Here is a 24,439-nt window from a genome sequence, read left to right as displayed (position 1 = left end):
ATAGCTTAAAATAATAGAAGGCAGCAAAACTTGATCAGTATAGTGTCCCCAAATCTCCCTGCTTAGGAGAGGCCCATCAGACAGAGATAAGGAAAAAAGCTTGGTTCAAAACAGGTTTCCATAGAATTCAGAAACTCACTGAAAATTAATTACCAAATACTTGCTTTAGAGCAAATACTGTTCTCATGTTTGAGATCGAACATTCACCAATTAAACTGTAATTCTCTTCTCAGTAAAATGACATTACTTTTTTGCATTGCCCCTTTGTAAGTTTATTGTTGGTTTTATTTTTGAAAGAGTCCTTTGTCAGTCAAAAGGATTTCTTTTTTCTTTTTCTTTCTTTTCTTTTTTTTTGCAAAGTCGGAAGCTCTCTAGCAACATAGGAGGTCTCTGGACAATTTTTTTATCCCTGGAAGAGAGCGAAAGGATCCCGTCACTGGCAGGGGCATCCTGGTTCACTGTTCCAGTATTTGACAGTAACTACTACAGCTGCCCCAAATTCCTGTGCATGCAGCTGAAGGGCGTGTTGAAGACTGCCCTGTTGGAGCCCTGGAGGTCTCCAAAAACACTTCATAAATATTTCTTGTTGAGTTATCAGAAGTTGTAAAGAGAGAGCAGGAGGCCCACACTTACCCTTTGGGTGGTCAGGGCCCTTAGAGTCCTTGGGCACACCTGCTTCCTAAACCTTTTCCGCTGTCTTTAGGGCTGGGGGCACAGTGAACCCAGAGAAGGGTCATTTTAAACTGCTACTCTGTACCCAAGGAAAGAATGTAGACGCCAACCCTGTCTCCAATGAATCTGTCCCACACTCCCCAACACATACAAGTACCTACACCCAGGTACAGGGGTTGGGAAAAGTCAGTGTGATGCAAATACAGTGGAATTCAGGGAATCTGATGCTATCTTGACTCTCCTGAGCTGGCTGTGATACCTTGGGCAAGTCACTTATTTTTTGTCTCTTGAAACATAAGAGGGTGGATGGGCCCAGCCAAGATTTTTCAGTGGATAACTGGTGAATGAATAAGTTCCACATGTGGAGGATTAACATGAGTCAAGTGCATTGGAGGCCTGTTCATACTAGTTTTTCTTTGTCATGAAAACTTGATGATGTCCCAGTTGAGTGATGTAATTTGGTGAAACTGAACTTGAGCAACTCAAAATGACATGTTTAGTTCCATCCAAATTTGACACAGGTACTCACTGATCTAAGCACTCTGACAGGACACCAGGCAGCCACGAGCTACACCCAGGGAAAGCGGCCTGGTGGTCAGGAACTGCCGCTGCTTCTTAGTGTGTGCCAGGTAACTGGGCAAAAGAGAATTCATTTAATTTTGGCTAAATCCTTTGGTTTGGAGCCGTTCCATGGGTGTTTCAGAGCCAGTTATAGGAGCTAGGGAATAAGGTGGGGTTTTTTTTCTTTGCTTTTACTATTGAGCGCTTTTAACAACAGCTTTGTTGAGATACAATTATGCACCATAAAATTCACCAATTTAAAGTCTACAATTCAATGCTTTTTAGTATATTTGCAGAATTGTACAACTGTCATCACCATCTCATTTTAGAACATTTCCATCATCCCAAAAGAAACTACACGCCCATTAGTAATCATTCTTCCTCCCCCGTCCCCAGCTCTAAGCAACCACTGATCTACTTTCTGTCTCTATAGATCTGCCTATTCTGGACATGTCATATAAATGGAATTATACACTAGGTGGTCTTTCGTGACTGGCTTCTTTCACTTTGCATGCCGTAGCATGTATCATTACTTGGTTCCATTTTATTGCCAAATAGTATTCCATTATATGGATTTTTTTTTAAACTTTTCATTGTAAAAATTGTCAAACACATAAAAGAAGGACTAGTATGTTGAATCTCCTTATACCCATCACCCAGCTTCAGCAATTGTCAACACTTTGGCTAATCTTGTTTTATTTTTCTACCCAACCCCATGTTTATTGGATTATTTTGAAGGAAATCCCCAACATCATATAACTATATGTTACGTGTAAATATTTCACCTTCTAGCTCTCAAAGTAAGAATTTTTAAAACAACCTTAATAACAGTACCATGTCAAAAACATGATAATAATTCCTCAATACCATCAAATATCTAGTCAGTATTCAAATGTACCCTAATGTCTCATTTAAAAAAATTTCAGCTGGTTTGTTTGAATCAGGATCTAACAAGGTCCTCTCTTGATCATTTTAGCAGATGTACTTTAGGTCTTTTTTAGCCTATAGAGTCCCTCCATCATTTTTCTGTTTGTTTTGTTTTGTTTTGCAGTTTATTCGCAGAAGTACTGAACTGTTAGTCCTATAGAAACTCCCACTTTCTGGATTTGCTGATTATGTCCCTATAATATTGCTTAACATGCTCTTTTGACCCCTGTGTTTTCTGTAAATGTATAGATCCGGGGCAGAGGTCAGCACACTTTTTCCATAAAAGGCCAGGTAGTAAATATTTCAGGCTTTGTGAGCCTCTATTCAACTCTGCCATTGTAGACCAGTCAACTCTGCCATTGTAGCACAAAAGCAGCCATAGACAGCCCACAAATGGGTGTGAATATGTTGCAATAAAACTTCATTTACAAAAACAAATGGTGGGCAGAGTCCTGATCTAGAGACCTGATCAAAATCGGGTTTCACTTGTGAATTTTTTTAATAGGTGTGGAAAATGAATTTACACTACTAGCAGGGTGCAGGAATATTGAGCCAAGAAATTAACAAAAAACTTGTTCAGGTTCCTAGAGCTCTGGTAAAAAGAAGCAAATTTAAAAATCTGTAGGGACCCTTTTATGAGCCAAAGCTCAAGGCATTCCTACTTTATGTAACAGATACAAATAAATTTAAGATAGACTAAAAATTAAATAGGAAAAGTAAGACAAACTTTTATAAGGATATATAGGTGACTCTTGGTTGGACATGGTTTATTATTATTTTTTTATAGATAAGATTTCTTTTTTATATTTATTTTTATTTATTATCATTTATTGTTGGCTGCACTGGGTCTTCGTTGCTGCGCATGGGCTTTCTCTAGATGTGGCGAGCGGGGGCTACTCTTCATTGGGGAGCGCAGGCTTCTCATTGCGATGGCTTCTCTTGTTGCAGAGCACGGGCTCTAGGTGCACGGGCTTCAGTAGTTGTGGTGTGCAGCCTCAGCAGTTGTGGCTCATGGGCTCTAGAGTGCAGGCTGAGTAGTTGTGGTGCACAGACTTAGTTGCTCTATGGCGTGTGGGATCTTCCCGGACCAGGGCTTGAACCCGTGTCCCCTGCATTGGCAGGCGGATTCTTTTTTTTTTTTTTTAATTTTTTTAACATCTTTATTGGAGTATAACAATGGTATGTTAGTTTCTGCTTTATAACAAAGTGAATCAGTTATACATATGCATATATCCCCATATCTCTTCCCTCTTGTGTCTCCCTCCCTCCCACCCTCCCTATCCCACCCCTCTAGGTGGGCACAAAGCACCGAGCTGATCTCCCTGTGCTATGTGGCTGCTTCCCACTAGCTATCTATTTTACGTTTGGTAGTGTATATATGTCCATGCCACTCTCTCACTTTGTCCCATCTTACCCTTCCCCCTCCCCATATCCTCAAGTCCATTCTCCAGTAGGTCTGCGTCTTTTTTCCCATCTTGCCCCTAGGTTCTTCATGACCATTTTTGTTTGTTTGTTTTTTAGATTCCATATGTATGTGTTAGCATATGGTATTTGTTTTCCTCTTTCTGACTTACTTCACTCTGTATGACAGACTCTAGGTCCATCCACCTCACTATAAATAACTCAATTTTGTTTCTTTTTATGGCTGAGTAATAGTCCATTGTATGTATATTATGCCACATCTTCTTTATCCATTCATCTGTTGATGGACACTTAGATTGCTTCCATGTCCTGGCTATTGTAAGTAGAGCTGCAATGAACATTGTGGTACATGACTCTTTTTGAATTATGGTTTTCTCAGGGTATATGCCCAGTAGTGGGATTCCTGGGTCATATGGTAGTTCTATTTGTAGTTTTTTAAGGAACCTCCATACTGCTCTCCATAGTGGCTGTACCAATTTACATTCCCACCAACAGTGCAAGAGGGTTCCCTTTTCTCCACACCCTCTCCAGCATTTATTGTTTCTAGATTTTTTGATGATGGCCATTCTGACCAGTGATACCTCACTGTAGTTTTGATTTGCATTTATCTAATGATTAGTGATGTTGAGCGTCCTTTCATGTGTTTGTTGGCAATCTGTATATCTTCTTCGGAGAAATGTCTATTTAGGTCTTCTGCCCATGTTTGGATTGGGTTGTTTGTTTTTTTGATATTGAGCTGCATGAGCTACTTGTAAATTTTGGAGATTAATCCTTTGTCAGTTGCTTCATTTGCAAATATTCTCTCCCATTCTGAGGGTTGTCTTTCCGTCTTGTTTATGGTTTCCTTTGCTGTGCAAAAGCTTTTAAGTTTCATTAGGTCCCATTTGTTTATTTTTGTTTTTATTTCCATTTCTCTAGGAGGTGGGTCAAAAAGGATCTTGCTGTGATTTATGTCATAGACTGTTCTGCCTATGTTTTCCTCTAAGAGTTTTATAATATCTGGCCTTAACATTTAGGTCTTTAATCCATTTTGAGTTTATTTTTGTGTATGGTGTTAGGGAGTGTTCTAATGTCATTCTCTTACATGTACCTGTCCAGTTTTCCCAGCACCACTTACTGAAGAGGCTGTCTTTTCTCCATTGTATATTCTTGCCTCCTTTATCAAAGATAAGGTGACCATATGTGCGTGAGTTTATCTCTGGGCTTTCTATCCTGTTCCATTGATCTATCTTTCTGTTTTTGTGCCAGTACCATACTGTCTTGATTACTGTAGCTTTGTGGTATAGTCTGAAGTCCGAGAGGGCAGGCGGATTCTTAACCACTGTGCTACTAGGGAAGCCCAGGAATGGTTTATTAAATGACTTTTGTTTTAGAATGATTTATTAAATAAGAGACAAAAGGATCAATCTATAAAGGAAAAGACTGAGCAAATCAGTTGCATTAGGATTAGAAAGAAACTTCTGTGCACTAAAAGACATCATAAACCTACACACACAGACACACACAGGACAAGAAGCAGAGCTTGAGAAAACATTTGTGATACATATAATTAACAAAAGATTAACAGTCAGAATCTATAAAGAAATTTTACTAAGTGTTAAAAAAGACAGAAATTCACTAGAAAAATAGGGAAAAGATATGAGCAGCAAATGCATAAAGGAGGAAATTTGAATATATATATATATTTATATACCTCATATATATGTTTAACCTCATTAATAATCAGAGGGATAACATTATATTAATAATGAAACACCGAGTTGACATAAAATCAGATTTACCAAGATTTAACAATAGCTACAGGAGCTGAAAATTGCTTTAACCCATCAATTCCACTTCTAAGAATATGTGGGGTTTTTTAAATTAATTAATTAATTTTTGGCTGTGTTGTGTCTTCGTTGCCGTGAGGGCTTTCTCTAGTTGTGGCGAGCGGGGGCTACTCATCGTTGCAGTGTGCGGGCTCATTGTGGTGGCTTGTCTTGTTGTGGAGCATGGGCTCTAGACATGCAGGCTTCAGTAGTTGTGTCATGTGGGCTCAGTAGTTGTGGCTCACGGGCTCTAGAGCGCAGGCTCAGTAGTTGTGGCACGTGGGCTTAGTTGCTCCGCGGCATGTGGGATCTTCCTGGACCAGGGATTGAACCCGTGTCCCCTGCATTGGCAGGTGGATTCTTAACCACCGTGCCACCAGGGAAGTCCTACCATTTCTTTTTTGTAGTGAGAACATTTAAGATCTACTCTCTTAGGAACTTTTGAGTATATAATATGGTATTATTGATTCTAACCACTAAATAAATATGTCTCAAGCAACTATTGCAAAGTGTCAACGTTTAAAAAATCTGAGTAGAGGTTTTCGTGATATTTGCTATGTTACTTATACTACATTATATTTTTTATTATGAAATATCTCAAATATATATCTAGTGGGCCACTTTCTGGCAGGACCCAGTTTCAGGTGTGAGTGGATTTTTCTTTTTCCCTATGAGATGAAGTTCAGCCATACCCCTTCCTCCCATCTGAAAAAAGAAAAAATAAATTTTTGATTCTCATGGCAAAACAATATTGTTGTAATTTAGATTACCTACTTCCTTGAATAGAATAAGCTGTTTTTAAAAATATGCAAGTATCTGGGCATATTTGAAAAGTAACCAAGGCAGTTTTCATCTTTGAATCTGATGTGGTTTTGAGAGCTATATATGAAAACTGGACCAGCATATGGGACCTGAGCGTGGAGGGTTCCCTGGGAGCCTGTTGGGCTCCAAGTCACTGTTTGGATGCTAAGGTTCCGTTCAGTTTTTCATCTTCTGTCTTCAGGGAACTCTCATACCTACAGGGGAAGAAGTGGTTTAGGGGTTGATAGTGAACTATAGAAAAAAAGAAAATGAGATTTTAATTGTTTTCATTTCAAACAACTTATCACAAAAGCATTTTAATTGTTTATATAAAACTATCATAATTTGTGTAGAGACCACAGACCTATGGCTTAAGACGAAGCTCATATGAAAACATTTAAAAGCATAATGAAATCATATTTAACTTGCATATCATTAGGGCCAAAAAGAGCAGGATATCTTTTGGAGTGTTTTAAAATATAATTTAGGATTTTACATTTTCAGTCCTTGAAATTACAAAGGATCTCTTGTAGGATGAGAATATGGTATCCACTGTAGTTATATGTAGGAAGTCAGAGAGGGTTCTAACTTCCTGTGATTGTACTGAGTAATGTGTGTCTTGACCCCAAACCCCCATCAGTGGCTGTGGAAACTTTTGCTGTGTTAGCTGCTGCTCTCCTGCCTTTGCACAGAGGCAGTATGGGATGCCACTTATTTGATTTGTAATGGTTCCTTTTGAACCCTGTAACTACGTAGGTTACTGTATATGCTTCAATTCGTTCATCATTCAAATCCAAAAATGACATATAGCTCTCAAGCACTGTCTGTGTTACTTGGTTGGTATGTATGAACTGACTTTGATTCTCTGTATAACTTCTAAGCTGTCAGTTTTATGTAGGCTTGGGAGCCTTATAGCATGAATATGGAATAGATTGTAAGCAATATTAAAAAGAACAGCTTGGGATGGAACAGTGTGTCCTCGGGGGCCAAAATTCAAGGCAACATAAAGTAATTTTTTTGTGATATAAAGTATAACACTTGTATACGGTAGCGATAAATAAAATAAAACAGATATCTTCAAAGTTCCCACATGCAGTATAATTTTTAAAAAATATTTTAAGATTGGGGCCTTTTGGGAATAATGAGCTGTTTCCAAAGTAGATTGAAAAGAAAAGAATTGCCTTAATTTGGGATCAAAGTTTTACTAGAAATTTTGCTGTCAGTCATTCTGGATTGGATGAAAAAGGGTAGGGACAGAGAGGTGAGTGGTGGGTTGCATGAATGAATTTGTGCTGTAGACCGAACTCCTCTTTCCAAAGCTCACTCCCTCTCATTCGGGCATGTTAGAGACAAGAACAGAATATGTCGAATCTATAGCCAGTGGTTAAGAGCATTAGCTTTGGAGGTAAACATTTCTGGGTTGACACCCTGTTTCTCCCAGTTGCTAGCTGTGTGACCTAGGCAAAGTTACTTACCTGCTCTGTGCCTCATTTCCCTCATTTGTGAAGTGGAGACAATCACAACTACCTCACAAGATTGTTTGTGAAGATTAACTGAGAAGTAGTTCCTGAGGGGTTGTGTGTGCTCAATAAAGAGAGAAATTTTTTTCCATTTCACTGCAACTATTCCCTTCATCTCTTGTCTGATCCGTTGTTGTCCCTTTCCTGCACCACTTTCATCATGTCACACACCTGCTTGCAACCCCTAAGTGACTCCCTAGTATTTACAGGATAAAAGTAAAATTCCTTGGTCTAGAGAGTGCAGTCATGTCTGGAGTCCTGCTTTGGAATCTGTGCTAGTTTTCTATTGAGTAAGAGATTACTACAAGCGTAGTAGCTTAAAACAACACACACTTGTTATCTCACAGTTCCTGTGGGGCGGGACTCCAGGCACACCTTAGCTGGATCTGCTTCTGAGTCTCATAAGCTTACAATCAAGGTCCCGGCTAGAGCTGTGGTCTCATCTGCAGCTCAACTGGGGATGAATCCACTTCCAAGCTAATGTGGTTAGTGGTAGCATTTAGATCCTCATATGTTGCTGAACTGAGGTCCTTAGGATGTCAGTCAGAGGCCATCTTCAATTCCTCACCATGTGGCCCTATCCATAGGATAGTTCACAACATGGCATCTTGCTGCATCAAAATCAGCAAGGGAGAGTCTTCTGGCAAGATAAAAATGGCAACCTTATGTAACATAAACATGTATATCCTGTCACTTTTGCTATATTCTCCCAGTTAGAAGTGAGGCACAGGTCCTGCTCACCCTCAAGGGGAGGGGGACACAAGGGTGCCCCAGCAGGAAGGAGGGATCACAGGAGCCATCTTAGTGTCTGCCCACCACAGGATCCAGGATTCAGATGCCGGCATTTAGTTACCAGCTCCACTTTTTATTTCTCTTAGCCCCTTTCTACACATAGGAAAAATGGAAATAGAATAATTTTCTATCTCGTGGGGTTGTTAAGAAGACCAAATGAGGTAAATTATTTTGCAAAGTACTCTACACCCATCTATCTCCTACCTACTTTAAGGTCTGTCTTAAGTTCCACCTCCTCCAGGAGGGCTTGCCAAATCTGGTCCCTGTAACAGGAACTGCTTAGCCCCACTCATAGTTTATACATTATCATATGCTCTTGTTTCAGTAGTGAAACATTCACGATGCGTATCTTATCTGTTTGATAAAACTGTCAGCCACTTAAGGACAAGGACTTTTTTTCCTGTAAGTGATAAAGTAGCTATGATTTTTAAATGCTTGGGATATATCAGGCACTTTGATAGGCATTATATTGCTTGTTAAATTTTCTCGCCTTTACAGCAACCCTTTGAGGTAAGTTCTACTATTATTACTCTCATTTTCCGAGTAAGGTAACATGACTCAGAGAGGCTAAGTAATTTGTTCAGGGTCACAATAGCTAGTCAGAAGTGTCTGACTCAAGGAATGGAGTTCTTACTTGCCTCATATGCTACCTCTTTTATAGGGTCTGGAGAAGTACAATGTACAAAATAGTTGCTCATTTCAGTCTTTGATAAATGGAAATGAGCTTGTGCGCTGAGAGAAGACTGCATTGGATAAGTCTGGAGAAGTCCACTTGCTTACTGATGGTCAAGATGGGGGGGCAAGTGAATCCTGGCATCATCACCTGCTTATTGGTTTCTTTTGCTGGTAGAAAATCACCACAGCTACCAAATGGCCATGTTCTGGGCAACCTTGACTGGGGATCATACTTTAAGATCAGAATCTCTGGTAAATCATGGCACCATGGAGCTTCCTGTAAACTGGTTCTCATTTCTTACGGTTCTCATCGCCATGAGGAGCTGTATGCCCAGGAAGTCCGCTCTGAGCTCTGCTGGACTCTCCCTTTAGAGCACTCGTCCTTGAATCCTTGAACAACTCGCCCACGTCACAAGTGCTAAGACCATACCTTCCAGGGCCTCACAACATGAATCATCTGTGAGAATTCACTTCCGGTTCTGGGGACAGGACCCTTGGGAAAACTAAGCACTAGGTCAGAAAGAGAGTGTGACCAAGTGTGGCTTGGTCACTCTTAACCTAAACTTTGACCTTCAGCAAAGTAGAGAATTAAATCACTCAGGAAATATTAAATGTTCCACCAGATGCTCTTTGGACTATATCTTCTGTTCTATCTGTTCGAGCAGTGCCATTCTAACTTCAACTTTATTATTATTATTATTTTTTTTTTTTTGTCGTTTCAGAATGCAGCCGGGGCCAAATGGTCTGCCTTTTATGAAGCACAATCCAGGATTGCCAAAACTTATCCACTAGAAGAAATTCGGAATCTCACACTCAAGCGTCAATTGCAGGTCCTTCAGCAGAGTGGGACCTCAGTGCTCTCAGCAGACAAGAGCAAACGAGTACGTGACATGCTAGCATTGACCCCAAGAGTTGAAATATTGGGGAAATCTTAAACATTAATATCACCCCTGGCTGCTGCCTTTATCTGCCAAGATAGCAATGCTCACAATAGAAAGAGCTCTGTGCCTCGGTAGGGTGGCCACGTAACTTATCATCCAAACCGATATCCTTTGAGAGTGAAGTAGGACACTGGTATGTTGGGACACATTGTTAAAGCACGATTCTAAGGGCGCTGTGGTGTATATGGACACAGTGACAGAGGTCACCTTCCTGAGGACCAGGCACTTAGTCCATGTCCGTGCTTCTCAACCGGGAGTGATTTTGCCCGCCAGGGACATTTGACAATATCTGGAGACATTTTTGGTTTTTACAACTGTTGAGGGGTGCTGTTGGCATCTGGCGGGTAGGGATGCTGCTAAACACTACAAGGCGCAAGGAAGCCCCCAAAGACAAGAGTCGTCTGGTCCAAAGCGTCAGTGGTGCTAAGCTTGAGAAGCCCTGCATGTCGTCTGATCCTCCCCCACCCCTTTGACTCTTGACTCTCCTCTGCAACTTCTTTAACAAATGGCTAAACCACCCCAGCTCAAACTGCTTCAGGGATGGGCGACTCACTTCTTTCCAAGAGGCCAGTTCCGTATGTGGGTCCCTCTAACTGATGGCAAGATACTCCTTCCATTGAGCATAAAGTGCTTTTCCTCCACTCTGTACCGCCTTCTCGAGCCAAATTGCTCTCTCCCATAATGGTCTTTAAATAAAGGAAGGCAGGTAATTTTTTTTTTAACTAGTTGAGTCTTTTCTTCTCTAGGCTAAACATCCTTCACTCTGTCCATTTTTCCTTATACGATGGTTTCAAGTTCCCTAACCAGTCCTAGTTGCTGGCTTCATTTTGTCAGTATCCTTGGACTGAACACAGCCCTCCGAGTGGGTTTGGGTCTGCCTGGAGGTGAGCAGGGGTACGACATCCTGCCTCCTGTGCTTTACATCTACTAAGACAGCCCAGGATTACATTAGGCTCCTGTTTGCTTGCTTTGGTTTTTTGACAGTCAAATTCCATGGTTGATTCATCTCAACATCACTGTCAAGAAAGTCTCCAAATCTCTTCCACCAATGTTGCTCCAAAAATGATACCTTTGAAAATTCTATTCTTATGTAGGTAGTTTGTCTAAATTCAAGAAAGCCTACATTCACCCCTGTTAAAATAAAAATCTCTCATCCTATCTCTCTAGCCCAGGAGTCAGCAAACTTTCTTTCTGTAAAGGGAACGATAGTAGATATTTTAGGTTAGTGGGCCATACTGTCTCTGTCCCACTGAGTCAGTCTGCTCTTGTTGCGGGAAATCAGCCGCAGCTAACACAGAAACAAATGGGCATGGCTGTATTCCAATAAAACTTCACAAAAACAGGCAGCAGACAGGATTCGGTCTGCAAATCATAATTTACAGACCCTTGATTTGATCTATTGAAATATTTTTATCTAAAAGATTTGCCTATTTAACATCAAAGTCTTTCTCAGCTGCTTGCCCTCTGGTACTGTGTTCTTATCTGCATCTATAAAAAGAAAAATGCACGATAAGGACAAAGGTCAAACCATATGGCCTGTGTCTTCCTACAAGCTGTTGTTTATTATTCTGCATTCTTTGGGGCCCATTATTCAAATAGTTATTAATCCACTTTATTTTATCCATTTCGCCCTGCCCCATCTTTTCCACAAGGACACCGTCTTGCCCGTTGCTCTGTTACAATCTAGAGCTTGGTCTAGTCTAGGTGGAAACTGGACATTGTATTTTAAAAAGATCCCCAGATAATTCTGATGTGCAGCCAGGATTAAAAATCACTGAAATGCGTGTAAGAAGAGCTTGAAGTGTTTGGGAGGAGGGGAGACTCAAGGATGCATGAATTCAATGGAGAGGAAGGAGGGGAGATGGAAAAAGCAGGTAGAGAAAGAGAGCAGGAGGGGTTTTGTGCCATGGTAAGGGACTTGGGTTTATTCCTTTGGACTGTGGGATCTTGTTGAAGTTTTAAGCATGAGATCTGTTTCATGTTTTAGGATAATGGCTCTTGTAGTAGAGTGAAGGAATAACGGAAGAGAGAAATAGGAGAAGGGGAAACAGGGCCGTTCATCCAGTGATTCTTAAATCATCTATGGGAGAGAACCAGTCCCTCCCTCCCTCCCTCCCCTCCTTCCTTCCTTCCTTCCTTCCTTCTTTCCTTTCTTCCTTCCTCCCTCCCTTCTTCCCTATCTTTCTTTATTTTCAATCCATTGCAGATCAGTGCTTGGTTAATTTCATTGATCACATGCTTAACTGTCATGGAAATATCAAATCGTTTTTAAAAGTTTATAAACCTTTATTCTCTCAATTCCTGTGCTTCTCATAGACAAGAAACAAACTATTTGCTGACTTGCACTGGTCCATGGACCATACTTTGAGTAGCACTGCTTTACTCTATTACCTTTATGCTCCTTTACCTACAGGGTAAAAGTTAAACTCTTCAGTAAGGCATAGAAGGCTGCTCATGATCTGCCCCTACTTCCCTCTCTATTCTCCCATCCTCCATGCCCCTCAATCAACATCACTACCCCAGTTTTCTCTCTCATGTCACCACTCCCTGAAAATGCCTTGTCTTTCTCAACCTTCTTCTGTCTTGTAAGCTCTGTCCTCTACTTCCCTTCTCTACTTGACCAATTCCTACCTCTCTTCCAAGACACAGCTCTATTGTGCCCCCTCTTTGAAGCCATTCCTGAATCTCCAGGTTATTAATTTATCCACACCCCCCCATGCTGCCACATCACTTTTTGGCCACAGTTATAGTACCTGTCACTCTATTATGTAATCATTGGTTTCATGATTGTCTCACTGTCGCATGATTGTGGGGTCCTTGAGGACCAGTGACTTGTTCATGTCATAATTGTCAGAGTGTAGGACATAGCAGATGTTCAACAAATGTGCACTCAGTGAAGGCTGAATGGAATAAGAAACACACTGCTCTGTGCGTGTGTGGGTGAGAAACATTCTTGGGATTTTGGTAGATCTGTTCTGTTTTGTTTTGTTAGTCACTCCACATATATTTATCATGTGCTTATAAGAAGGCCCGTCTGTGCTAGTCGACGGTGGGAAAATTTAACTGAGGTGTTCCAACCCTACATGAAAGAAGATACTTAGCCAAGAAGATGTGAACTGCTGTATTTTGAGGCATAAAAAAATCACATGGTTGAAAGGACATCTCTGCATTAGCATTCTCTTTTGTACATCTTCCACTTTTAACATTGTTTATTATCTTTAATTTGCAGTTGAACGCAATTCTAAGTACAATGAGCACCATCTATAGTAGTGGGAAAGTTTTGGACCCAAATACACAGGAGTGCTTAGTACTTGAACCAGGTGGGCTATTAATTTTGAGCAGTGATTATAAAATTTCCTTTTTTTATTCCAAGCTTTAAAAATGAGATTAACATTGGATGACGACATTGTGCCTTTCAGATGGATCATCTAAAGAGGGGAAGATTCCAAATGTGTGTGTTTCAGCACACAGATGCTCTTTTAAGTTTTAACAAAACTGCACTGGGAATTTTGTCACACTCAAGTAATCTAATGAAATTAATAGTTGAATGATCTCAGTGGTTTATTTTCTCTGCAGAAATCTTTTGAAACTATAATAAGGGTGAGGAAATGAACGAATCATGAGATTTCATTGAACAACTTAATGACCTTGATGTCTGCCAGCCTTTTAATTCTTTAAATTTCATATAAGTCTTTACAAATAAAAACTTTACAAATGCATGTTTATTTCCCTTTGGGTACTTTGCGATAATAGGTTTGGATGACATAATGGAAAACAGCAAAGACTACAATCGGAGGCTCTGGGCTTGGGAAGGCTGGAGGGCTGAGGTCGGCAAGCAGCTGAGGCCATTATATGAAGAGTATGTGGTCCTGGAAAATGAGATGGCCAGAGCCAACAGTGAGTTTGCTGGGCTGTGGCGGTTCTGAAGCTCTCTGCAGGGCTTCGGGGCTATTTCTCATGAATCACCAAGCCTGCCCTTTGATCTAAGGGGTATTCCTAATTTAACAGTCACCTGCTGAACAATTAGGTTACGTGTCTCAAAGAGGAGACCACCAGGGAGTAAGGAAAGGTGAATCGACATTGTACAGTTGAAAGGGCTCAAGAGTGAGACTAAGTTACCAGGCCTCAAACAAATCAGTTGTCTGGGAAGGGCTCAGGCCCCCGAGGGTTCCTGAGGTAGTCTGGGGGATTGATCGATTCTATTTACCAGAAAGGATGAGAGTCAGAGACACCATCTCTCCCCTAAACTCCCATCTGGCCACAGTTCATTCTCAAAGGTCATTTGTGTGTTTACGTCAGAGTGGTATCCCAGAACGGAACAAATCACAGTAGTTTAGGCTGGAAACCTACTATTCTCTGTAGTTGTAATTATAACTCAAATCACGTGGTCATCAAAATCTTAACATGGTGAGGAATTTCCATATCTCTTAACTTACCCTCCAGCCTGAATAATGAGCCGAAGCCATGGCATTATGAATTCATTTATGCTCTGGGGTTGAGGAAGGAAAAACATTTTTCATCTGTTCTTTCTAAATATCTTTCACTACCACTTAAACTCATATTCTCAAGCCACAGGCAAGCTGGAGACAGGAGCCCATCGCCACATCCTTCCATCCAAATATTTACTTGTCTCCTCATCTTCCTGATCATCCATTGCCAACGTGCATGTAAAAATAAAAGTTGCTAAAATACATTTACAAACTTTACTAACTATTACCCTGACACAAGCTTGCATTTCCCGATAACAAGACACTACATGAAGCATACGTACAATTTGCCAGCAAACACAGGCCCACTGTGGCCGTGTCCAAGATGAGTTGGGTTAGATTTGAAAATATAAGGCCCTGAGCAAAATGAGAATTTAAAGATCCAGTCACACGTTTTAAAGCTAAGGATGCAAATTGACCTATGGAGAGAGTAGAGACCTGGGGTTAGGAGACTCGGAGTGCGCCTCTGCCCCTCACCAGTTGTGTGACCTTGGACGAATAGTTTAACCGGCCAAGAGCAGGCTGTTACCCTGCACCACGGGGATTATAATACTGTCTGTCTTGTAGAGTTTTTGTGCTTTGTAGATGAGATAATGAATTAAAATTTGGACACATTAGCTAGTGTTATTATTTATTTGCATCCCTTTGAGTTGATATTTAGAAGGGCAATAAAAATGTGATAGGTTTTTGGAGTTTTTAACCTCCCAGGAAAGCTATTCTGTGTATATTGTGCTTTATCTCTTCTTTCCAGATGTTCTCATTTTTCTTCTTTTTAAAAACAGATTATGAGGACTATGGGGACTATTGGAGAGGAGATTATGAAGTGACGGGGGCAGGTGACTATGACTACAGCCGCGACCAGTTGATCACAGATGTGGAACGTACCTTTGCAGAGGTAACAAGGAACTGTCTGCAGAGACGGACGTAGGGCAGCATGCAGGAAGAAGGGACAGGGACCAAAAGCATTCTGGCTTGTTCTTAACACACTGGCTGGTCGTTCCCAGGCCTCAGAGTTATGGAATATTAGAGCCTGGCAAGATTGTAAAGAATCACAGGGCAACTGCTGCAGATGATCGGAATTGCTCTGCTCTTCTCTCCCTTTTAGCCATTGAGCAGCAATTACCAACAGGAAGATTATGAGAAGGAAAGACTATAGGAAGGAGCGGTCTTTTACATTATAAGAAGGCATGGGTTTCAGGAGCTAGGTGGGGCCTGTGCTGTCTTCCTTTGTTAGCAGAGCCACAGGCTTTGCTTCCTTCCTCAGGACACTTGATACTGTTGTTTCCTTATCTTTGGCTAAGGAAGATGTTCTAGGGAAGGGAGAGTCCTATTAGAAGTGCCCCATAGACACCTCTCAATGTCTCGCTCTTCCTTCATTTTGACCCCCACATCCCCATGCCTTCCAGCTTCTTATGTGAAGCTGTTCTGTCACAGCCATAGCTGGGCAGAGCTATCAAAAACGGAAGTAGGACAAACAACCCCCCCGAAAAAGAAATGGGCGAGAGATGTGAGTAAGTACATCATCAAAGAAATTACACAAATGGCAAATAAGCAAATAAAACGTTATTAGGGAAATGCACATTAAAACCATGATTAAGAACCACCACAAACAGAGTTACCATATGATCCAGCGCTCCCACTCCTAGGCATATATCCGGAAAAGAGGAAAACACTGATTTGAAAGGATACACGCACCCCAATGTTCACAGCAGCACTGCTTACAATACCCAAGACATGGAAGCAGCCTGTGTCCATTGACAGATGAATGGAAAAAGAAGATGTGGTATATATATATACACAATGGAATATTACTCAGGCATAAAAATGAATGAAATAATGCCATTTGCAGCAACATGGATGGACCTAGAGATTATCATACTAAGTGAAGTCAGACAGGGAAAGACAAATATCATATGATATCACTTATATGTGGAATCTAAAAAGATGACACAAATGAACTTATCTACAAAACAGAAACAGACTCACAGACATAGAAAACAAACTTACGGTTACCAGAGGGGAAGCGGGGGAGGGATAAATTAAGAGTTTGAGATTAACAGATACACACTACTATATATAAAATAGATAAACAACAAGGTTCTACTGTATAGCACAGGGAACTATATTCAATATCTTATAATAACCTATAATGGAAAAGAATCTGAAAAATAATATATGTATGTATATGTGCATGTATATACATATATACACACACACACACACACACACACACAACTGAATCACTTTGCTGTACACCTGAAACTAACACAACAGTGTAAATCAACTATACTTCAATTAAAAAAAAAAAGCCCACTACATTCCCACCAGAATGGCTGTGATTAAAACAGACTAACAGGGACTTCCCTGGTGGTCCAGTGGGTAAGACTCTGCGCTCCCAATGCAGGGGGCCGGGGTTCGATCCCTGGTCGGGGAACTAGATCCTGCATGCATGCCGCACTTAGGAGTCTGCATGCCGCAACTCAAGATCCCGCGTGCCACAACTAAGACCCGGCACAGCCAAAATAAGAAAAAAAAAAAAAAAAAAGACTGACAGTACTAAGTGCTACGGACAGAAATGTAAAATGGTACAGCCATTTTGGAAAATGGTTTGGCATTTTCTTAAAAAGTTAAGCACATACTTACCATATGACTATGGTATTTCACTCTTAGCGATCTATGTGAAAGAAATGAAAACATATAGCCATACAAAGACTTATGCATGAATGTTTATAGAGATATTACTCATAATAGCCCCAAACTGCAGACAACCTAGTCATCCTTCAACTGGTGAATTTTATCCTTAAGATACTAAATGAAGCAAACTCTGATGTATTCATACAATGAAATGTTACTCAGTAATAAAAAGGAATGAACACTGATACATGCAACAACATGGATTAACCTAAAAAGCATTAAGCCAAGTGAAGGAAGCCAGACATGAAAGGTCACGTATTGTATGGTTTCATTTATATGAAATGTGCAGAATAGGCAAAACGATAGAGAAAGAAATCAGTTCAGTGATCAGCTGGGGCTGGGGGTGGGAATGGAGTTGACTGCAAATGGGTGCAAGGAAACTTTGGGGAGTGTTGGAAATGTTCTAAAACCAAGCGGTAGTGATGGTTGTCCAACAGTATACTTTTATTAAAACTCACGAAACTATATATTTTAAAATGGTTGAATTTTATATGTAAATGATACTTCAGTTTAAAAATGAAGGAAGTATGAATGTTTTTTTGCATCTGCCTTCCTTTTGGGATCTGTATCCCTCCAGGTGTGTTAATTGCTTTATGCAGTGGAACTAGTCATCATCGATATCTGGGAAGAATGAATGCTTTCAAACTCTCCAGAATATTTCAGAGTAGAAGAAATTGGAACTTAGGGAAATTCTACTTGTCTAAAGAAGCTCCTATTTTTAGTGTTGGGGATTGGAAATAGGCTATTCTTGGTCTTAAACTCTCTTCCTGAGCTTTTCAGATTAAACCATTATATGAACAACTTCACGCTTATGTGAGGGCAAAGTTGATGGATGCCTACCCTTCCCGTATCAGTCCGACTGGATGCCTCCCTGCCCATTTGCTTGGTAAGAAACTCCAGGAGTTCTTTGTGTACTTTGCTCTTTGTCATTTCCACCAATAAAGTTGTTTTTTTGGAGTGAGGCCCAACTTTTGAAAAATTCTGTGAATGAAGTTAGTAACATTATAGAAATCAAAGTTTGAAAGCACTATCTTCAACAGAGAAGTCATTTTAAATTGTTCTCTGTTGCATTACTTTATACATAAAGAGTTATTATGTTGGCCACAATCCATAGGATAAAGGGGTTATTTAAGATCACTAGAGAAATGAGAGTGGAAATGGGGAAGCTAAGTTTTATTAATCAACTTGGTTGGCTAATCCTCGAGGTGGAATTTTAGCATCATATTCAGAGGAAAGAAGCTTGGTTGGCTAGGGGCAGTCAGGGGTGAGAGAAAGACTTTCTAGAATTAAGGTATAGCCTGAGTGAAAGCTTTGTTAAGTTCATTGTTCAACTGCAACAATTTCTTTTGCTGAGAAGTACTTGGTTTGGAATCATATGAGTAATGAATGAAGTCTTCATCATGAAGGAAGATGCCTAGCTTAGGAGGAGAATCAATCTTCCAAGAACTTTGGATCCTGCCATAGAGCTTTTGTAGACCGTGCAAGACCTGGGGCCCTTTATTCAACCTCCTTATTCCCCACCAGAGAGTGGCCATCCTCCCTCCCCTCTCCCTCACGCCAGAAGCTGAGGCCAAATAAAATATATGTTTGAAAAGTTCATGTCTTGCATACATAGCATGCCTACTCTAGTCAAGCTAAGTTGCTGACAGCTGATTCTCCACAGCCAAGCCTCTCTCTTAGCAGGGGGGAATCTGGACAAAGGATCAGTGGAGACTTTTTCCTCTAAAGCAATATATAAATACTCTCTACAGTGTCTTTGGCAGGTGTTCTTTGGTAATTCACTTTCTGCTTAAACCTGTCTGTTGTCAGGTGGCTCCTTCTTCCTTCCAAAGTAAACTAACCTAAAGTCCTACCTTATGTGGAGGTGAATCAGCACCCCTCTAATGCCTTCCATTCATTTTGCCTAATTCCATGCTATGAGGTTACCCAGAATATGTCCATTCTTCTTCCACAAGATGGCCTTCTAGAGATTTATAAGCAACCACGGTCAAGGCACAGCGTAGCACCTGGCACAAGAGTACGTACTCAGTATATTTTAGTGAGTATTACTGTTATCATCACGTATACACTATTTTCTTCTTTTATGTTAAATATCCTACATAGATTTTTCAACCATTCTTTAAAATCTCACTTTTCTACTTGTTCTCCTTTGGACAAGCTATCCTTTGTTGATGTCCCTCTTCAAATATCACGCTCAGAACTGAACAGTTACTCCAGATAAAGTTTGACCAACATGGAGTAAAAATGGTGCTATGGTTTCCTTTGTTCTAGACTCTGTAATTCTACTCGCTTACCCTACAGTCACATTTGTGTTTTGGAAGCCACATCATACTGTTTGTTGGGTCCCTTTTGGTCTTTTACATGTGGGATATGTTTCAGCCTGATGTCACATATCACATATTTCTATAATAGATAGATATTTCTTTAAAATTGAAGCATAGGACTTTACATTGATCTCTACTGAATTTTATCTTTTAAAACATGAGTTCATTGACATATTCTTTATGTAGTTATTTTCCCCCATTCCTTTGGTGCCAGGATTCTGGTCCTATTATGAGATTGATTTTTTTCTAGATCCATTTTTTCCTTTTAGGGTTTCTGGCCTTGGAATTCAATTTAACATTTGTTTGAGATGTTTGAAAAATCACCCAGTTAAGTGGATTCCTATAATATAGTAATAAAAGTGGAACTTAGTTACTGGTTAGTTAGCAGAGATTCCTGAATGATCATCCTATATGATCTCTCTCTCTTTTTTTCTTTACCATTATGGTTTATCACAGGATATTGAATATAGTTCCCTGTGCTATACAGTAGGACCTTGTTGTTTATCCATTCTATATATAATAGTTTGTATTTGCTAACCCCAAACTCCCAATCCATCCCTGCCTCCCCCTCCATCCCCCTTGGCAACCACAATTCTGTCTATATGATCTCTCTTGAATCCAATATCATAGATTACTAATAGTCTAGTTTGTAGTATTTTGTCCCATGGATGAGGGACTATATAAATCTATTTCTAATCTATAGTAGCTGTGATGTCCTGTACATTTAATACATTGTGCCTTTGAATTGTAATTTGAAATGTGAGAAACAGGGATGATTCCCTAACAAGCTTTGTCTAGCCACATCATCTCCTGCCATTTTAACCTTTTAGAGGTGGTAAAAAAAGAAGGGAATGTTGAAAATATAAAATAAGGGAAGAAGAAAAGAGGTAGTGAAAAGGAAGCACAGAAACTAGATTAAATCTAGAATACTCTGTGTCCTGTTTACCAATCCCACCTCATGCACTATGTAAAATCAGGTCTATACTTCTGTTGTCCTTGTCATGTATTAACGAAATCTTTTTTTTAAATAGGTGATATGTGGGGGAGATTTTGGACAAATCTGTACCCTTTGACAGTCCCCTTTGGAGAGAGACCGAGCATAGATGTTACCAAAGAAATGCAGAACCAGGTAGGAAGAAGACACCTTGAAAACCAAATCTAAATCCTCAACCTCATTTCTTTTTATGCCATCCTTCTCTTCTTGTCTTATGAAAACATGTAAATGAGAAAATGTTCAAGCTAATTTAAATTTATTTCTTATGTAGCTGTCTTTTCATGGAAAAGTAGTTTACAATGTCAGTGACATCAAGTACCTTCAATAAGTATGGTATTGATCTTGCTGAGAGATATTAAAAGTAGAGATGACCTGAGTTTTCCATTAAGCAATAAGATGTGGAATTATCAACTGGTTGCCATAACTCTTTCTAAAGTTAGTCATTGCGATGGACCTAGAGTCTGTTATACAGAGTGAAGTAAGTCAGAAAGAGAAAAACAAATACGGTAAGCTAACACATATATATGGAATCTAAAAAAAAAAAATGGTTCTGAGGAACCTAGAGGCAGGACAGGGATAAAGACGCAGACGTAGAGAATGGGCTTGCAGACATGGGGAGGGGGAAGGGTAAGCTGGGATGAAGTGAGAGAGAGGCATGGACATGTATATACTACCAAAAGTAAAATAGATAGCTAGTGGGAAGCAGCCGCATAGCACAGGGAGATCAGCTCGGTGCTTTGTGTCCACCTAGAGCCGTGGGATAGGGAGGATGGGAGGGAGGGAGACAAGAGGGAGGGGATATGGGGATATATGTATATGTATAGCTGATTCACTTTGTTATACAGCAGAAACGAATTCAACATTGTAAAGCAATTATACTCCAATAAAGATGTTAAAAAAATATAAAGTTAAAAAAAAAATAAAGTTAGTCATTGCTAAGTAGTCAGTAATCTCTGTGAATAGTAAAACAAGGATATCATTAGAAGATTTTTGCATATTAAAAATCATTACTGTTAAAAATATTACAAGAGTCTAAAATAGTTTTTAAATAAACTTTTTTTACCATCTTGGTATAATTGTTTAAATTCTCTATGTTCCCTTCCATTGATTAAATAATATTATAGTTATAATTGTATATTTTTCTTTATTCAGCTAATAGCCTACATTTCTGGGTAGGAGCCATAATCATACATCTACTGGCCGTGTAAAATTTCTTCAGATGGTTGCACCATGGTTTGCTATTTATGCACTGCTTGTTAACAGTTTTAAATCTGTAAGCAGCAATGCAATGAACATCTTTACCTACGTAACATACTCCTGGGAAAAGTCCATAGCAGAATGAAAACGTGAAGCTGCAAGGGCCCCTAAACTCCTGCAGCCGTTGTAGCCCCACTTTGCAGTTGAGCAGCAGCAGAGGCCCATCTTTATGTAGCTCCATAGCCTATCTACGGTGTTTTCACACCCACCATCTCGCCTAATGTTATGTTTACGACAAACCTATGGGACTGCCAGGACAGGTATTGTGATAGTTCCATGTTGTAGGTGAGGAAACTGAGGCTTGGGTAAATGATTTGTTCAAAGTCACAAAGACAGTCAGTGACAACTAAGGTTGGAACTGAGAACTCCTAATATTTCCAGCCTGGTTTTCTATCCATTCATTCTTCATTCAGCAGATGTTAATTGTGCTTGCCCGTCTATGCTGTTTTAGTATATGTTCATTCTCCTTAAGAATGCCATACTCACCAATAGCAATATTGACTGACATTAAGCCTTTAAAGGTCAAAGAAAATATCCATAGTGTCTGTTATATCCAGTTGCATATCCCCAAGGCTGACATAGGAGAAAAAACAAACTTGACTGGTCTTTAAGATGAAAGGAAGTTTTCTGTGTCACTAAAACGTGATTCATTAAATATCTGCCAATTATACAAACTTAGTTTGACTGATATGGGCCTTATGTCCAAAGAAGTCTTGGTCAGCTCCAGAGACACTGGTTCCCAGAAGAGTTTGCTGAATCGCAGACACCTTCTGCTGCCCCTCTCCAGTTCCAGAACATTCTGAAAGTTTAGATTCCCATACAGACTATGAAGCCAAGGCCCCCCCCTACCCATCGGCTGCTGGGTCACATGTGGGCCTTTTTGGTTCCAAAATCACGCAACTTCATGTCTGCTTTATTGTTTGTGTCTTCTAATGAGCCTAATGCCAGGGCCTTGCCCATCGAAGGAGATCAATCAAGGGATGTTGTCTTGAGTTGAACAGTTTTTAGCAAAGAGAAGGTCATTATCGTTTGTGTTTATACTTGGAACATAAAGAATAAAGACAAAAAACTTCACACATGATCTCACCCCGTCTACTGTTAACATTTTAATGTATTTTCTCATTAAGATTATACCATATAAGTGGTTTATATATTTTACTTTTTCACTATTAAATTATTAAAAATATCAATAAAAATTCTTTATAAATCTAATTTATTTAGATTTTCCATTCCTCAAAGGCATCATTATTCATTTAACCATTCTGGTGGTTGTTTCCACTTTTCCCTCTATTAAAAATCATTTTAGGGCTTCCCTGGTGGCGCAGTGGTTGAGAGACTGCCTGTCGATGCAGGGGACACGGGTTCGTCCCCAGTCCGGGAAGATCCCACATGCCGCGAAGCGGCTGGGCCCGAGCCATGGCCGCTGAGCCTGCGCGTCCGGAGCCTGTGCTCCGCAACGCGAGAGGCCACAACAGTGAGAGGCCTGCGTACTGCAAAAAAAAAAGAAAATCATTTTACACGTTGTACACCTTAAACTTACACAATATATCAAATTATTTCAATTGAAAATTAATAATAAAAATCATTTTAAACATAATTCTTCGACCTAATTTCTGAGAATTTCCTAGGTTAGTTCCCTAGAGACAGGATTACTGAGACAAAGAGTATAAACGCTGTGAAAGCTGTCCATACATGTTGCCAAATTGCCTTCCAGAACAGTTATGCCTTTGTACACATCCAACAGAAAGAATGCCATGATTTTAATGCTAGAATTAAATGCTGGGTTTTTTTTTGTTTTTTTTTCTTCCAGTCCTGGGATGCAAAGAGGATATTCAAGGAGGCTGAGAAGTTCTTTGTGTCTATTGGCCTTCCTAATATGACTCAAGGATTCTGGGATAACTCCATGCTAACTGAGCCAGGCGATGGCCGGAAAGTGGTCTGCCACCCCACAGCATGGGACCTGGGGAAGGGTGACTTCAGGTAGTGAGGCTGATGTGTACACAGCTGATACTAAAATGGGAGACAATGGAGGGATGAGGATGAATTTGGATTCCTTCTCTGCTTCTCTGAGCACAGAAGAGATGAATGAATTCTCCTTGAACGAAGGCTGGGAGTCCATGAGAGCACATCTGGGCTTTCCAAGGAAAAGGGGATTGTCAGCAGGCCCTAACTTGAACCTTTAGACAGTTTGCTTCGTCTGAGATGATATGCACCCATTAGAGTTGCATGGTCATGGGTATGGTGGTGACCCCATTAGGAAAGGGTTGGTGCAAGATTTACGGAAGATGGATATGTGAGTGAGGCATTGATCCCCACCTCCGTTTCCCTCTTCTGAGTGAGCTAGGACAGGTGAATAGATAAGCTGGTATGTGTCATTAAGAGAAACACAGAGAACACTCCGTGGGAATTGGAAGATAAGTGACCACACCTGGAATAGGGGTTTGGCTCGGACAGGGCTCTTCAGGTGGCATTTGAGTTGGGCTTGGAAGACAAGAAGGGTTTGGACAGACAGAGCTGGGAGGGACACGGGGCTGGGAGAATAGCAGTATCAGATGCAGAGAGGC

The 24,439-nt window shown here is 40.3% G+C and overlaps 1 protein-coding gene across 3 annotated transcripts in view; it reads left to right on the top strand.

Annotated features, from left to right (window-relative positions):
* The window catches only part of ACE2 (angiotensin converting enzyme 2), a gene marked incomplete at both ends in the record, with an annotated part of 52,655 nt that overhangs the window by 3,253 nt on the left and 24,963 nt on the right, over positions 1-24,439 (top strand). For all 3 annotated transcript variants that reach the window (XM_082681125.1, XM_082681126.1, XM_082681124.1), the window contains 7 exons: positions 9,901-10,059; positions 13,349-13,439; positions 13,873-14,016; positions 15,389-15,501; positions 18,081-18,186; positions 20,656-20,753; positions 23,686-23,855. In XM_082681125.1, coding sequence (XP_082537251.1) covers positions 9,901-10,059; positions 13,349-13,439; positions 13,873-14,016; positions 15,389-15,501; positions 18,081-18,186; positions 20,656-20,753; positions 23,686-23,855 — 881 coding nt within the window. The remainder of the gene's footprint in view (positions 1-9,900; positions 10,060-13,348; positions 13,440-13,872; positions 14,017-15,388; positions 15,502-18,080; positions 18,187-20,655; positions 20,754-23,685; positions 23,856-24,439) is intronic.

This window comes from Grampus griseus (assembly GCF_964374135.1).
Source record: "Grampus griseus genome assembly, chromosome: X".
Taxonomy (NCBI): domain Eukaryota; kingdom Metazoa; phylum Chordata; class Mammalia; order Artiodactyla; family Delphinidae; genus Grampus; species Grampus griseus.
The sequence above is the reverse complement of the archived record's forward strand: the minus strand, read 5'-3'. Positions and strand labels throughout refer to the sequence as shown.